This window comes from Cynoglossus semilaevis, chromosome 4, assembly GCF_000523025.1.
Source record: "Cynoglossus semilaevis isolate Cse_v1.0 chromosome 4, Cse_v1.0, whole genome shotgun sequence".
Taxonomy (NCBI): Eukaryota; Metazoa; Chordata; class Actinopteri; order Pleuronectiformes; family Cynoglossidae; genus Cynoglossus; species Cynoglossus semilaevis.
Window position 1 is genome coordinate 6,761,894 of NC_024310.1, and position 15,447 is coordinate 6,777,340.

Consider the following 15,447-nt stretch of genomic DNA (forward strand, 5'->3'; position numbering starts at 1 on the left):
AGTAAGAAGAGAATAATGACATGTATACAATTAGGGTTAAATAAGATTAAAATAACTAAAAGACAGATAAATATTAATTTAAAATGGCTACATCTTAGCCAAAGTATTAAATATGATTACATTTAAACAAAATTCTAGCTGTTTATTGAGCTACATTTTTGACTTTAAGACTTGAATTACTTTAGTTATAGACTGATTAGTTATATCTTACTATACTTTCTGACCTTTTACTAGTTTGGCTATCTCTCTAGTAACCTTATCCATATTCCTGACTAAAGATTTTTGGGGCTCAACTAAAAGCAACATTATTGCGTTAGTAAATGTGTTCCTACGGTGTAATACGCTTGCTGAAAACCATAGCTTGGACCGGTTACTGCAGCTGAGTAAGTTAATGGGTAAAGACAGTGGGTGATCAGGTGGACGTGTCCATCCTGGTCTGTGGGAGCATCAGTAGTGACTCACCGATGAAGTAAGCCAGCAGAAACAGCAGCGTTACTGAGATGAGGATGGCACTAAGAGCAGCACACTTCCAGTTGCAGTGCTTATAGGGCTTTTTCAGGCTGAACGCAGGTCGGGAGAAGGTGTTGCGAGGCAGGGGCCGAGGGGGAGGAGAGTACACGGTGTTGGAGGTCAAAGGGTATCCTGGTGATGTTGTGCAATACATTGGTGATGTTCCACCTGGCTTGAACAGGAAGTGCCTGGAAATAAAACATATTTTTAGTAACAATTGAAACACAGAGAGTAGACAGGAAGTGGAGATTGATAATTATGTCCAAACTAAGGTTTGAGAGTGAAGCAGTGTTTCATATGATCACAACACTTTTTGTGTGCAGTAGCTGTCTTTTTTTAGTCAAAAGTTTTGAAAAGTGAAAATAAAAAACAGCATTAAAATGACATAAATGTAGCCCAGAAAATAACATAGAGTTTAACAAACAACTGCCTTACATAGAGATAAACAAAGTATCTAAGACAGGAACTAATAACTTATAGTTAATGAAAAATTTAACAAACCCATGAGACCTATGGATAGAGACCAAAATAATGTCAGGGTAATCCAGAATTGGCCAATACACATCTAAAAATCTACAAAAAAATAAATAAAATAAAACATAACTTAAAAGTTATTAAGGGTATGTCGGAAAAATATATGGAATTAACTTTTAGCAAGGAAAAAGTTGCAAAAAAATTAAAGAGCTGCAGTCATATCCTCCACAAAGTCCATGGCTTCAGGTTAACATTTTTCAGTAGTCGTCGTCACAAGTCGCCTCGACTACTGCCAAGTATTTCTGCACATTTGAAAACTGTCACCACATCTATGTTTCCGCTGAATTTGTAAAAATGAGTAAGCAAATCGAGGTTTTGTGCCTGAGGCAAACGTGTGAATCAATATCAAATCCAATTTATATGACTAGTGACCACAGCTGCTTCTTGTTTATTATGTATTCATGTCGGTCTGCTGAGGAGTAATTCCCTGTGACTGCCGTGACTGTGTGTCAAGGCTGTCCCGAGGAGAACTACGGTACAGACGGCGGCAGCTCGGAACACAGCGCATTTATTTGCCCTTGAAGAACACGGTCGCCTATCTCTGAAAACACGTGTCGAGCTGTGTGTCCGAGTCTGTGTGATCAGCCCATCAGAGAATCAGTGTCGGCGGCGCACTTGTCAAGGCCACTCCACTGACAAGTTCTACAATATGCTCTCAAGTGACAGTGACGTGAGCGTGATAGAATGTCACATTACAATGTATGATGGGAAAAGTCACTGGGAGCATATTTTATTTACAAACATCGGGACGAATCTCTGACATCTTGTGTTGTGGCACCGAGACATGAGTGTGTTAGGAATGCGGTCACATTTAACATAAATCAAAGGTAACAGAAGACGACAAGTGCACAAGAGAAAAAGTGGGATAAGAAAGTCACACACCCCTTCAGAATGATTGATGATATCGTAATGCAAAAAGCAAACCACCAAGATAATTTATTATCATGACTTTGTTTAAGGTGTTTAGTGCTGTTGCCTGTCTGACTGGTTTAATTCCCAGTCTTTTCCATATAGAATTTAACCCCCCCCCCCCCAGCTCCCGTTTGTTGGTTTTGGACTGACCCAGACCTGATCACAATTAACTGTGCTGTGTCCTGAAAAGGGATGTGTACAAAAAAAAACAACATTTTGAGCCCTGTAATGAAGTGTTTTTCAACCTTGTGGTCGGGGCCCCGAGCAGAGTCATCTGTAATTCAAATGGGGTCGGCTGAAACATCTAGTAATTGATAGAAAAAAATTCTGATTAAAAATATTTTTTAACAAATTATTCATCTTTTTTAAATTATGATTAAAAATGCCACAAGCAATCGTAACATCAGCCATAATATGTTACATTCATTAGCATAAATCGATCTTATATACAATGGAGCTTATAAGAATCTGGGGTCACATGTCAAATTGGGGTCACAAGCCAAAACAGGTTGGGACACACTACATCAAGTCCATTGAAGCGTGTGCTTGTGACCCCACTACATCAAGTCCATTGAAGCGTGTGTTTACTACAAACATATTGATAAAAAAAATATTGTATTATTCTCCTCCTGATATATGTCAGATATTTCTTAGTTGACACTAATCACGACTTCTCTAAAGTTTCAGTGCTTTACACCAAACAAAACATCCCATTTTGACAGGGTTTGTGTGAACTTCACTGTCCTGTAGACACACACACACACTGTTTGAAGGCGAACATGCACATGCACAGACGCTGAGAGCAAGAGGCTGGCATTGACGGAACAGTAAGGAAGACAGCAAACGTGCGACATACCCGTCGTTGAAGGAGGCATCACGGTGGGCTGATGCCAGAACGTCCATCTCAATGAGGTTGTCCTGTAAAGTCTCAAGGAATGTCTGCTTTGCTATGTTTCTACACACAGGTGGAAAGATGGAAATGAGGCGAGGATGAGAGGTGCATGCAAGAACACACACACACACACATAGGTAGTGTACAGTGCAAGTGCAGTGGAGTAGTGCTGCTTTTGTCAAGAACAGGAGTGAACCTGTGAACCTGTGATGCAGCGCAGGCTGGACGACTCTTAAGGTGGAAGGTTGGGTAGGGGACAGAACCAAAGGGTGGGTCAGAATCCTGTATGTATTTGGACTGTGGGAGGACGCTGTGGAAAAGTCTTTTTTGCTGTAATGCAAAGAACCAATCATTCTTCCACATAGAGCAACTTGTGTAGAGTTTTGGACCAATCAAGAGTCAGTGCATAACTCTCTTTACAACCAAGGTCAGACAAATGCAATGATATCCTTAAAAATCTCTGCATTTGCCCTGCATATTCTACATGTGTTTTAAAGATTAGCAAAATAATGCAAAATATAGCTGAACTGTCGGGGTCTTTTTGGCCTCAATATTAAGTTGATTAATTATTTAAATTTGGATTTCTACAATTGGAAAAAGCAGTGATGCGTCGTTCCGGTGCACAGCTGCAGCAGCACTACACCTTTTGTGCGATGTTTACCAGGCAACGGTGCAAACGGCGGACGGAGAGGACCAGGACAGACAGTGTTGGAAAAAGAAACCACGGCCCTTATGGAACTACTTCTACAGACGTGTGAGACAATACCATCTAGCTCTCTCGTTCTGATTGTTTGGGCTCCATCATACCTGGTTTTGTACGAGCCCTGCCCTTCTCTGCAAGCGTCCTGCTCCTCTCTGATAAACATTAGCGTATTCTGGCTCCTTTAGAGGTTGTGATTGAAAGAAAACATTGCATCATTTACAAGGAACTTAAAGGTATCTAACAACAAAAAACAATTTAAATTAAAAAAAAAAACTAGCACATTTTTTATTTGGTTTCAATTTCACCCCTGAGAGAGAGAGAGCTCCGTTCCATAAGAAAACACTGCAGCAGTGCAATGGAGTAATGAACCGTCCACATGCAACGGGGCAGGCTGAACATGGCCAGTGTTACAAGAGAAAAGTTTTTTTTTTTTTCTTTTCTGTTTCTCATCCCTGCTTCACAGACACTAGCAGTCAGTTAATAATCTCTCCAGTTGTTCTAGGGTAGAATGCAACTTTTAATAGAGAGACAGAGAGAGACAGAGAGAGATGGTTGGCAAGATGTCTAAAGAAAAGTTTGGAGGTGAATCAAAGCAGCAAACTGCTGGCATTTCTCCAGAGGCGGAGCAGAATCAGACGGACCAGGGTTTAAATTTATCAGGTCCATTACATTTCATAAAATCAGCCGGAGAGGGCCATTGCAGCACATTTAACTAAGTAAAAGTGACATTTAATATTTCAGGTTCCATGTGGATGTTACTAATGGTTTTGGTTTTATAATCCAAATTTGAGTCATTTTTTCTTCCTTTAAGGCAATAGATCACAAAGACATTCTATGTGGTTTAAGCAGCACTCTTCTCTGCTGCAAATCCACTCTCCTCACCATCTGTTATCTGCCCCACAGGGAATACCTGTGGAGGATTAACTAGGAGCCGGATGATGCTTAATCGTTCATTATCACACTAACTGTCCTTCGACTGAATGAAATTGATGCTAATTTTCCTGTTGGCTGAACAGTCTTATTTCAGACGTAGAAAAACACCACAGTCTGTTCAGCTCTGGTTCTTCAGCCATGTTACATAAATTATGCAGTATTGAAAAATTTTAGACAGAAAACACTAATACTGTACTAATATAAACTCTCATTTCTAGATAAAGAAGACAAAACTGTGGAACTATTTGTATCGATCTGTCCAAAGCATATTCTACAGTACTTAGTATGTAGTAAGTTTTATGCAGATGATACTGCAGCTAAACATGTTAGAGGAGATATTATTTTAAATTACAATTTTAAAAATAGAAAAATAATTTGTTGCTCACTTACAGGACTTTTTTTTTTGCAACGTTTGAACTTCATCCAGTCTAATTACAACAGCTCTGTTGTTGCTCTCCCTGTTTGGATTGTTATCGTCGGACAAAGATCCAAAATCTGGCAGTACATTTCTCTTGTTTGACACAAAATCATGCCCATCACAAATGTAAGCCTTTGCCCTTAGCAGGGATTTCCATTTTATTGCTTGGCTCCCTGTTAGCACAGCGGTTACTCAACATGGAGCAGTCAGCATGAAATGCTGGGTTAAATGGCAGCGACTCAGGCTCAGCTTTACAGACTACGTCTCTAAACAAGGCCACAGACAAAGACAGTACCTCGTTTCCAGGGGAATGTTGCTGTTGAGAAGCCAGTTGTCCTGCACGCTGCCAGAATCTTGACCACCGGCCGGACCCTCTGGAGGGATGGAGCTGTCTGTGGGCGCAGGGCTGGGGTTGCTCCTTGGTGTGTAGTTGCTCCTGTTCAAGGAGTTGATGGAGGCTGCATGGTGCTGATGATTGGGCGAGTGGGAGTGGGAGAGTGGCAGAGGAGGCGTCCGTAGTCGAGAGTGGTTTTGAAAAGCTCCGTCTGAACAAAAGGAGAAAAAAACAAACAAACATTGAAGGAATCTGAAACAGGCGTTTAACTGTGTGCATCCAGAGAATTAGATTGTTGTTCATTCATCAATGACTTCCTGAATAGATAGACAGATAGATAGGTCTTTATCAGTCGCCGGGGAGTTACCTTCAGGAAATTGAGAACTGATGAATTAAACTATGGTTTTCATCAGGAATGGAACACAATGTCTCTTTGCTGATTTATTTTGAGGAACTTTTTCAATTTGACTAAATTATTTTGCAGCCTCACCTCACACCCTTCAACATCAACCTGCTCGGTGATAACTGGTGAGCAGTAGTTTTTCTAACAATAGCATCAAATTAACTCACACCTACACGGTGACTTGACTTAAGAGTTTTAACTGTCCTTGTGAGGAGCAGCTCACAACAACAGTCCTTCCTCAGCTCATTACTTCTCCACACCAGACTCTACCAGTGTGTGTTGCTGTCTCACACAGATATTGTAGAAGGTTGACTCAGACGACTCCAGTGTAAACAACACAAACAAATGCTTCGTGAAAATGACCAGAGAGTTGAGACTCTCTAGGACTTTATTTCCCAAAGACTGGGTCGCGACCCTCATGTGGGTGCCCAAAAAACAAGTTTGGAAACACTGCTCTAGGAGATTCACCCAGATAATGAGAAATCTTAATTAATCTTAATTAATTATTAATTGCAATATCTGACACAATGGGCAATGGTTTCTCAAATCAATTTAAGTTGACAAATGAAAACCCATATATTGGAATATATTGAAAAAAATCCCTGACCAACAAACCATGCAATATGTTTTAGTCTTCTACAACCCTGTTCTATTTCAAGGTCATGCGGGTCCACACTGTCCCTCTATTGTTTCAATCAGTCTTCTATAAAACTTTGGTCCACTGCCATAACCCAACGAAGGAAAATTCCAAGTATTTGAAACTGATAACAAAAAGGAAACAAAAAAAATAATCTGTCTTTCTCTGCTGTGTGGCATTATCAGATTTTTGGCGGTCAGTGTTGTTGGAAGTTATTTCTTCAGTCTGGTATCATTTATCAGACCAAACTCTCTCTTTGTTTATGTCCTTTCACACTTTATTGTCACTTTTCTGAGAGGGATTTTAAAACTATTAGATATAAGTTGCCGAAGAACAGATGGTGCCCAGAGGTCCTATGTGTAACATCTAATACTTTCTCTGCTTCACAAGATAGAAGACCAGTGTCCTTGTGAACCCTGTATCCATTCATTTCCACGTCTTCTAAACCATCCATCAATCAATAAAGTAGCTTTACACACAGTGAAAGATGGGCTTTCCTTTGAAGCAGCCAGCCTCCTCTTATTTCACAGATATCCACAACCACTAAATTGCCCTTTTACAGCAAAGGGGGGTGAAACGCATTCAAACAGTATAACCTATTTTGTATAATCAGCTCCTTCATTAAAGCAACACGTACTGTTGCCAGTGAAGGATCGACAGCCGCTACAGGTTTTCTTTTAAGGGATTAGAAACATAAAACTGCAGCATTAACATGTGTCAATCCAGAGTAAATAAGGAACCTGTTGCAAAGCTGTGTTTTGCCAGGAATGAAGAGACTTTCAGTCTCAGCTCTGGAAAACAGAGAAACAGAGAGGACCGTGCGTACAGGTAACGTGCTAACGAGCTGCACAGAAGGAATAAAACAAGAAAGAGATGCATCGTCTGGACATTAATCCCGATTTACGCCTCTTCCTGCGCAAGGCACGGATGAGAATGAGCATCATGAGGAGCTTCTGTATTTCACACACCGTATCTGCTTTAACATTTTGTGGTTATACTCATTCATCTTCCAACCCTTAATTCTTTTAATAATAATAATATGTGCTATATTAATCCCATATTTGGGAAATTGTTGTGTTAGCAGCAGATATGCTGTTGGTTGAAATCTGTTGTTGAACAGATCTGGCAGAAACTGCTGTAGGTGAAGCTCCTAATGTACAGTATGTCTGCAACTTATATGCAACAGAAACTGCTGTAGGTGAAGCTGTATGTCTGTACAGTATGTCTGCAACTTATATGCAGGCATTACACAGATAATAACGTGAAAAGGAGCATCCGTTGCATTTCCGAGTTAATTGTTAATTCAGAGTAAAGAGAGAACGCAGGATCTCTTAGCTTGTTTGACAAAAACAAAGGCAACAAATGTTAACGGGACAAACATCAGAGCTGTTATTTCCCTTTCTTTATACTAGTCATTTATCGCACTGACAGATGGTTCCACACTTTTGCACAATGTTGCCCTGGTAATTAGCCGAGACACACAGAAAGAGAGGGAGGTGCAGCAGAGTGGTGATGAAGAGTAGACTGGTGTGTGGTAAAAGCACACAGTGGTTGTTGTTGTTGATGACCTCCCTCCTGCTCAGTAATGTACCTGATCCCTAAAGCCATTAATAAGACTATGCTAATGTGATATGGAGACAGTGCAGACACATGCAGGGAAATATATCACAGCCCAGAATGCATCACTGCTCTGAAAAGCATGTACAGCATAATAAACAAACACTCTGCCTCCCATGGTGCTTCGGTAAATATGGAGTGACCAGTGATTCCGTTTGTAGTAAAGAGACAGACTCTAGGTTACTTACTGGTTGGATGGTCTATTACAAACACACATAACCCTAACCACACATACATAAGTCAGGATATGCAGCCAACCTTGCCAAACAGTTAAAATAGATTCCGTAGTTTACTAGTACTAGTTAGATTTAGTTGGATTGTTATAGTTATGTTATGACTATTTCAATATCTACAGTTTAGTTAAACACATCACAAACTAAAGATGACTAAATGTTAACACAGGAATACGTACAAAAAAAAAAAGCTAAACAAAGGCACAAAGCTGTGACCAATGTCAGCTCAACATTAGTGAAAATATATCTGAATAAAATGCCCACATGTTTTGTGTTCCCATGAAGGGAACAGCCGGAAGAAGAAAAGGTCTTAAGTTACCAAGTATAATAAAAAAAAAAAGTAAGAAATATAGCAAAACTGAACACAAAGCTGCAACTGCTACAACAACAAACAACTGTATGTGAGCCTAGAAAAAATGTAATGTTCATTACTTTAGCTAAAAAAGTAGCAATATAAGAGCTTACTTTTAAAATACAGAAAGTTATGGTGTGTCAATGGACGCCACAGCGTCAAAGAGACATCATGAGATTATTAAAGCAAAAAGACGGTACTTCAACACATCTGCTATGTGCAGGTTTACCGCGTGAACACAAAACGCATTTTAAATCAAATTTGCCTGGTAGTCTGCTCTACGTTAATGAAGAAAGTGAAATGTTTGTCAGCAACTCTGCCGTGAGACGGGGAAGTTTCTTTTGTTCCCTCCAAATGCTTCACACTCCACACACTGCTCACTTTAACCGACTGCATTGTTATTTGCATAAAAGCTGTCACCATTAATAACGGAGTTCCAACAGGAAACAAACGGCATTAGGATTTAAATAAATTACCCCTGTGCACACGTGTGTGTGTCCTTGTCCAACCACTAAACCTCAAACTGCCACACCAGTAGTTTAGGGCTGTTTGTTTTTTTTCTTTTTTTCTTTTATAGACATAAACAGAAAGATGAAAAACAAGAGCATTTATGGAAACACAGGACGACGCAACCCCCACAGATGTGGTGATTCAGCAACAATTACTCACAACCAACCAAAGGACAGGAAAAAAAATTAATGGTTTTCTATTGACCTGCTTTGCACAAATGAAGCAAGTGAGAAAAAGAGATTAATTTGTTATCAGAGAGACAGGGGACGGGGGGAGCGTGGCTACAAAAGACATCAACTTTTCACAGGGCATTCAAAAACTGAGGCCGGCAGATTTCCATTCAGTCTAGGAATGTGCATTTTTCATGTTTCTTCCTAACAGATGTACGCACTGTTTGTCTGAGACCTCCTGATGATACTCTAGACAAGTAATTATGGCAAATCCACTTCATTAGCCAAGGCAGCCCAGAGCCAGCCCAGAGCCGGCCCACCGCCTACATCACCCTGAGAGACGTCAGAAATTTCAGAGCCATCTAATTTCAGCACGTTCAGAAATAAGTGGGTTTAATGACAGCTATCTAACTAGCGTGCTAAGTTTAGCTATTTGCAAGCTTTACATAAAACTATCCTTCATGTAATAACTTTGGCCCCTACATGATCAACTTCAAACATTAAACTAAAAAATCTTTTTTTTTTCTTGATAACGGAGAGATGCTGTTTAGGATATATTAGGCGACAAAGCTATTTTTTGGAAAGACTTTTTGGCCCCTGTAGATTACTTTAAACTACAGTCCCGATAATTTGTTTATGGTTTTTATTTTTATTTTCTTTTAAGGGTTAACAACACTTTTCTTTCATTTTATTGGGCCCAAGGGTTACTAACTGTTCAATGTAAATTCTGTCTAAAATCCACGTAAAATCTATCTTCTGTTCGAAACTGGGTGGGTTGCATTTAATGTCATTATCCATTAAAGAAAAATAATTTGTAATGCACTAAAAATGACCACATCGGCACATTAACAAGGTAATGACAGTTTAATGACAGCAGTGATCGGAGCAGTGCGCCCACAGGACTGTGGTATCGTAGCTCCCCCTTTAAATAATATGAAGAGCCCTGATGTACAGTGTATGGACAGGGACATGGTGGTAATGATGCCTGTCTTTAGTGAAGAAGACAAATCTTACCCTATCCATCCAATGCTGTGTCTTCTACTGTACCTGACTGTAGTCATGGAAACTGGTCAGTGTTTCGTACAGTAGAGAGACTGATACATCTATGTGGAGATGATTATACTTTAATAACATTTCAGTGGACTCTCAGCAGCCAGAGCCGAGCAATTAACGTGACCACGTCCAAAATTACTCCAGCCATTATGGTAAATCAAATTAGTGAATACATTTCTTTTGGATGAATTTCCTGTTTTAATGCAATTGTAGAGTGTGAGATTTATTCCCTTGTGTTTGTTAAACCTTCAAATTACCTCAGATTTTTTATATTACAAGCAGGAAAGACTTTACTGAATGCTTGGGTCTGATTTAATTTGTGCAAATGCATCACTGCAGAAGGTCTCTCCCCTGAACAAGGACAGCAGATAACATGAGAGAGCGCTAATGGTCACACCTGATGAAGGAGAGTCATATGACCCGGCCCCCAGACACCAAGTCAGTGCAATGAGGTGTGAACCATTCGATGCAGAATTAATCAAAAGCTGTGCAGCAGCCGATAAATCATTAAATCTTGCTTACTGCTGTAGCGCCTATGGCTAATCATAGCAGCATAATTTCCAGTTGAGTAGCATTTGTCTATAAAAATACAAATAGAATTTGTCATGAAAGCAGCAGAGTTGCGCGCTCCCCTTCTCTGCCTGCGCCTGTGCCGCTGTCTGCCGGCCCTGCTGTTTCTTGGTTTCTCGCATCATTAGAAGAATCTGAAGGGAAGATCCATGTGGGAATAGGAGCTGTCTTTCCTCTGCTCATTTGAGGGGTAACAGGTACCACAAACACCACATGGTGGCTGCAACGCTTGGCTCTCCACTCCATCCTCTGAGGGGATGAGCAGAAGAATATGAATGTACTGCAACCTTACCCTTTACTGTATCCTCACCATGGCTACAGAGAGCAACACACACAGAAGGGATGACTACCATTTTCTACTGATTGACCTCCTTTTTTTAAGCTGTCAGAGGTTACTGTCTACATGTTGTTTGTATGTTAACAGAAAGTAGCGCATAATTGAACAAAGAATACAATTTTTCCAAGCATTTTTGTACAACTGTCCCTGAGGCTAGATTGTGGAAGGAGCAGGACCAGCATGTCTTTGAACCCAAACACTTACTGTTCTCTAAGCCAAGAGTCCCAAACAACCGAGCCCTGGACTAGTACCAGGCTACGGATCTTTTGGCACCAGAATCAGATGAGACAAAACATGGCAGCCTCAGAACGCCACTGATACTGTAGCTCTACCTACTAAGAACACACTGTTTCATATTACATGGACCTAAAATGAAATAGGACCGGGAATGAATGTAAAGGGGTGCAGATTTCAGTCCATGTACCATCATTTAGACATCAGTTAAAATGGCGGAGACTTCAAAAAGGTAACTGTTGCTTTTGTAGGTTAAATCCCTGTGTTGGCCTGTGGACTGTCCTCTGTCAGGGTCATAAACCAACCTTCCTCTTCATAAGTAGATGGGATTTTAGCCAAACCAATAAATTAAAAGAATAAATAACCAGCACCCCCCTCCCCCCCCCCCCCCCCCTGAGATCACACATGCTCAACAATTTATCCTTCTAATACATTTCTAAATGTCATGATTGACAGCCACGACTGATTGATGGTTATGCAACAAACAGCCACACAAAAATAAATAAATCAAGTAAATTGATTGAACATTTTCGATTGTTTTTCAAACTAGGCTCGGCCACAGTTTGCAGCCCGATCCACGAGGTCAGGGCCCCAGCTTCATTCTGCCTTTGTGAGGCCACATGGATTTTCTGTCAGTTTGTTGATCTGTCTCCGCAGGAACAAGACGAGCGGTTACGTGCGCTCTGTTGTGAGTGTCACTCTGCTGCATATCCATCAAGAGGTTGAGGATTTTGTTGGAGGGCACAGATGGCCCACAATTATCTTGCGATGAAGGTAATGCATCTCAATTTCCGTCAGCGAAGAGAGGATATGTAAGTATGCAAAATGCATTTTCCACGGCCTCTCTGTGCTGATGAACAGCTCAGATGAATGCAACCGGACGACTTGTCTGTTGACTTTACTCCAGCTAGAGAATAGTCAAGTCAAATCTCATGTTCAGAAATCACACTTGTGTGTCACACACTTCGACAGAGGAGAATAAGAGCCACAGATGTTCTTTCCCAAAAAATGTAATTTTCTTTAGAAATATGTTTTGTTTCTCAAATCACAGAGGGAGAATTTGTTATTGCCAAAAGGACAATTTAAAATTTTCTTGAAAAAGAAAAAAAGATTTTGCAAAAAGCTGACATTATTGTCTACAAAAAATTAAAACTACAGAAAATAAAAATCTAAATTCGTCATCGTCATAAACTCGAAGGGAAAAAAATATTTTGGTTTTAGAATTTTGTAAAATAACCTGAAGTTAGGGACCTTAGTCCTACATCTAACTATAAGACAAGACACTCAACAAGAAATATTATTTAAAGAGAAAACTCATGTTGACCTATAGTCAGAATGGTTGTAAAACATATTTGAACATATTTAGATTACATATACAACTTTTTTGATAGATGTGTTTAATATTCCAATCATGACTCTGACTATAATCTGAGAATTCTAAGAAACACCATCATGGCTGTGGCCCTAATCCTCCTCTGTACAGCCTCCATGTGCCTGCGACTAAATCACTCTCTGTGTGTCCTCCTTCAACCATCCCTGCAGACACAGGGGGCATGATTAAGCAGTTCAGATGAAGACTTGTTTGAATTCACGTATGCCCGTGTCCTTTCCTCCCCTGCCTGGTCAGCTGCCAGGTCGTGGAGCTTTGCCTCTTTCACCGTGGAGCGCCGGCACTGGCCCGACCCCATGCTGTTATTGCATTAAGAGATGCTAATGCTAGGAAGGCTGCAGTGTCTCACATCTTTGGGCTCAGTGTGGAAGCGGACTCCCACTGACACTCTCCCTGAGAAGAGGGCCCTTGGAGAAAGCCCCGGGGCCACACTGAAACACAGGCTCCAACAAAAGAAGTGCAGGCTTCAGCAAGCAGCAGAAACCCCACATCACATGCAAACAGAACAACTCCAACCCCCCGACTAAATATAAACACTGAAGCCTCTGAAGCAGCTAATGTGAAGAAGTCTGTGCTGCTGAAAGTATTTACTTTGGTTGAAATCCTGCAGAACATTCCAGCTCTGACGTGGGGGTCTGTGAGACCACCTTAAGTAAATGTAAAGAGACAAATATCACCTGTTTTCCAGTCCAGCAGATTCACTGTGAGTCAATCACATAAAACACACAGCTCTGACAACGTAAAAGTAAATATTTCCGTCACTGTCACCGTTCAAAAAATTTAAATATTCCTCAAATAACTGACCTGTATGTCAGGACAATCTGATTTGATATTCAAGTCATTTTTTTCACACTGGCTTTTTAAATTACCATTTCTTTCCCCCCCGGTGCACTTTCCGTTGAAAGCCTGAAATGCATTTTTATTTCAAGATTACATTGCATTTGGCTTTTTCCTCCCATATTTTTATTCAGATAATTTAGGAATTGGGTTCACTCCTGTTGGCGACAGCCTGGTGCACTTAAGACCCTGTTCTGCAAATGTAAAATCCATCCATCTATGGGAAGTTCTGGCAAAACCTCAGATGTAAAAAAAAAATGTATTTATATATATGTAAACGCAATGATTTAAACATAATGTTAAAGATAAACACAATGATTTAAACATAATGTTAAAGATACCAATTAACGTGACTTTTGGGTAACAAAACCAAGGTCCCTTTCCCCAGGAAATTCACAATAAAATAGCAAAGGAATTAACCCGAATAGGTTGAAGTCAATTCAAATTTCTCCCAGACAAATTAGCCAATATTAACATACCACTAATATTTAGCCTTGAAAAGCAAGTAAAAGTTACTTCCACCTAAAAAACCAGCAAAATAAATCAATGAAGCAGCAGTATATTTCGCTTTAATAAGCTAAAAAAGTAAAGAAATGTTAAAATTGGGGTAAAAACAGCTGGGTTAGCATATACAAACATATTCAACAATAATGAAGTAAAGAGAACCTTCAGAACACGTTCCAAATGCAGAGAGAAGCTTTGGTGTCATTACAGTCCATTACAACGCCATCCAAGCTCTGTGATTGGCTAGACATGAGACAAACCTGACCACAGACAGTGTTCAGTTCACTTTTGGCAATCCCTGTGTTGATATAACTGTTCACAGTCCTATATTATTTACCACAGGAGCTCAGGGCTCTGGAAGTAATTCATAAAAAAAATATATATATCACAAAACATGCGTCAGTGTTTACTGAAATCCTCCATATATCCACCGAGGAGAGCAAATGGAAATAAAAAACAATCCTATTCAAATCAGGATTAGCCCTGGGTATTATGATTTTTAATCCTGGATAATCTGAATAAGAAATCTCATTTCCATTCAGCATGAGTGGAGGCTTTGAGCCAAGATTTGTGAAAAGTAGGAAAATATTCATACTAATAATAAATAATCCACAGGATTGTTAAGTCTGGGGTTTTGTGTTGTGAAAAAGGGAAATACAGACATCGGGGCGAGCTGAGTATACTACAGTACTGTATCTCATTAGGTATTTTATCTGAATAAACCCATTATTAACAAATGGCGTCTGAGACTGAACGAGCAAAATCAGTTTCAATTAAAATGTTACTTTGAAGAGCTTCATTTTTATTCATATACAGCACAGCACTCGCCCCGGGCTAATACCAAACCTGTTTGGCCAAAAGCATTGATTTAAAAACAACAAAAAACAAAGCTTGGTGTGATATTGTACCTTCCAGCTAGTCTCACACAGGAACATGCTGTTCTTCGCAAACTAAAAGCCAACTTAGAAAACTTGAGGATGACTCAGGCTTTGACTAACAGACCCCGGGGATATTCCTCCTCAGCCCTCGGTCCTCTGTTCCACCCCTCGCCGACAGCCTGAGGGGAACCTCGACACCACACCTATGCAAATCAGTGCCATTGTTGTGAGACAAATGTGCGGCCCCAGTGTCGGGGCCACGCCCTCGTCTCCTTCAGTCGTGTCACGCGGCTGCCCTGACCAGCATGTTGCTGCTGTGGAATTAGGGATTAATAAATCATCCTGCAGCTGCAGTGAGAGGAGTGTGGGATTCAGGTGTAATTCTAACCCTTTTGGTACTTGTTAAGTGATACATTATTTATATTATTTTGTTTTGTTGGTGCATGATGTCTGGCAAGTGAGGGAAAAAGGCATCCGACAAAGGTG

General features: G+C 40.3%; 1 protein-coding gene across 1 annotated transcript in view; it reads right to left on the reverse strand.

The window, feature by feature from the left end:
* The window catches only part of tenm4 (teneurin transmembrane protein 4), a 179,676-nt gene that overhangs the window by 95,151 nt on the left and 69,078 nt on the right, over positions 1 to 15,447 (reverse strand). Inside the window, 3 exon segments of the mRNA XM_025054911.1 lie at positions 463 to 698; positions 2,813 to 2,911; positions 5,198 to 5,447. Coding sequence (XP_024910679.1) covers positions 463 to 698; positions 2,813 to 2,911; positions 5,198 to 5,447 — 585 coding nt within the window.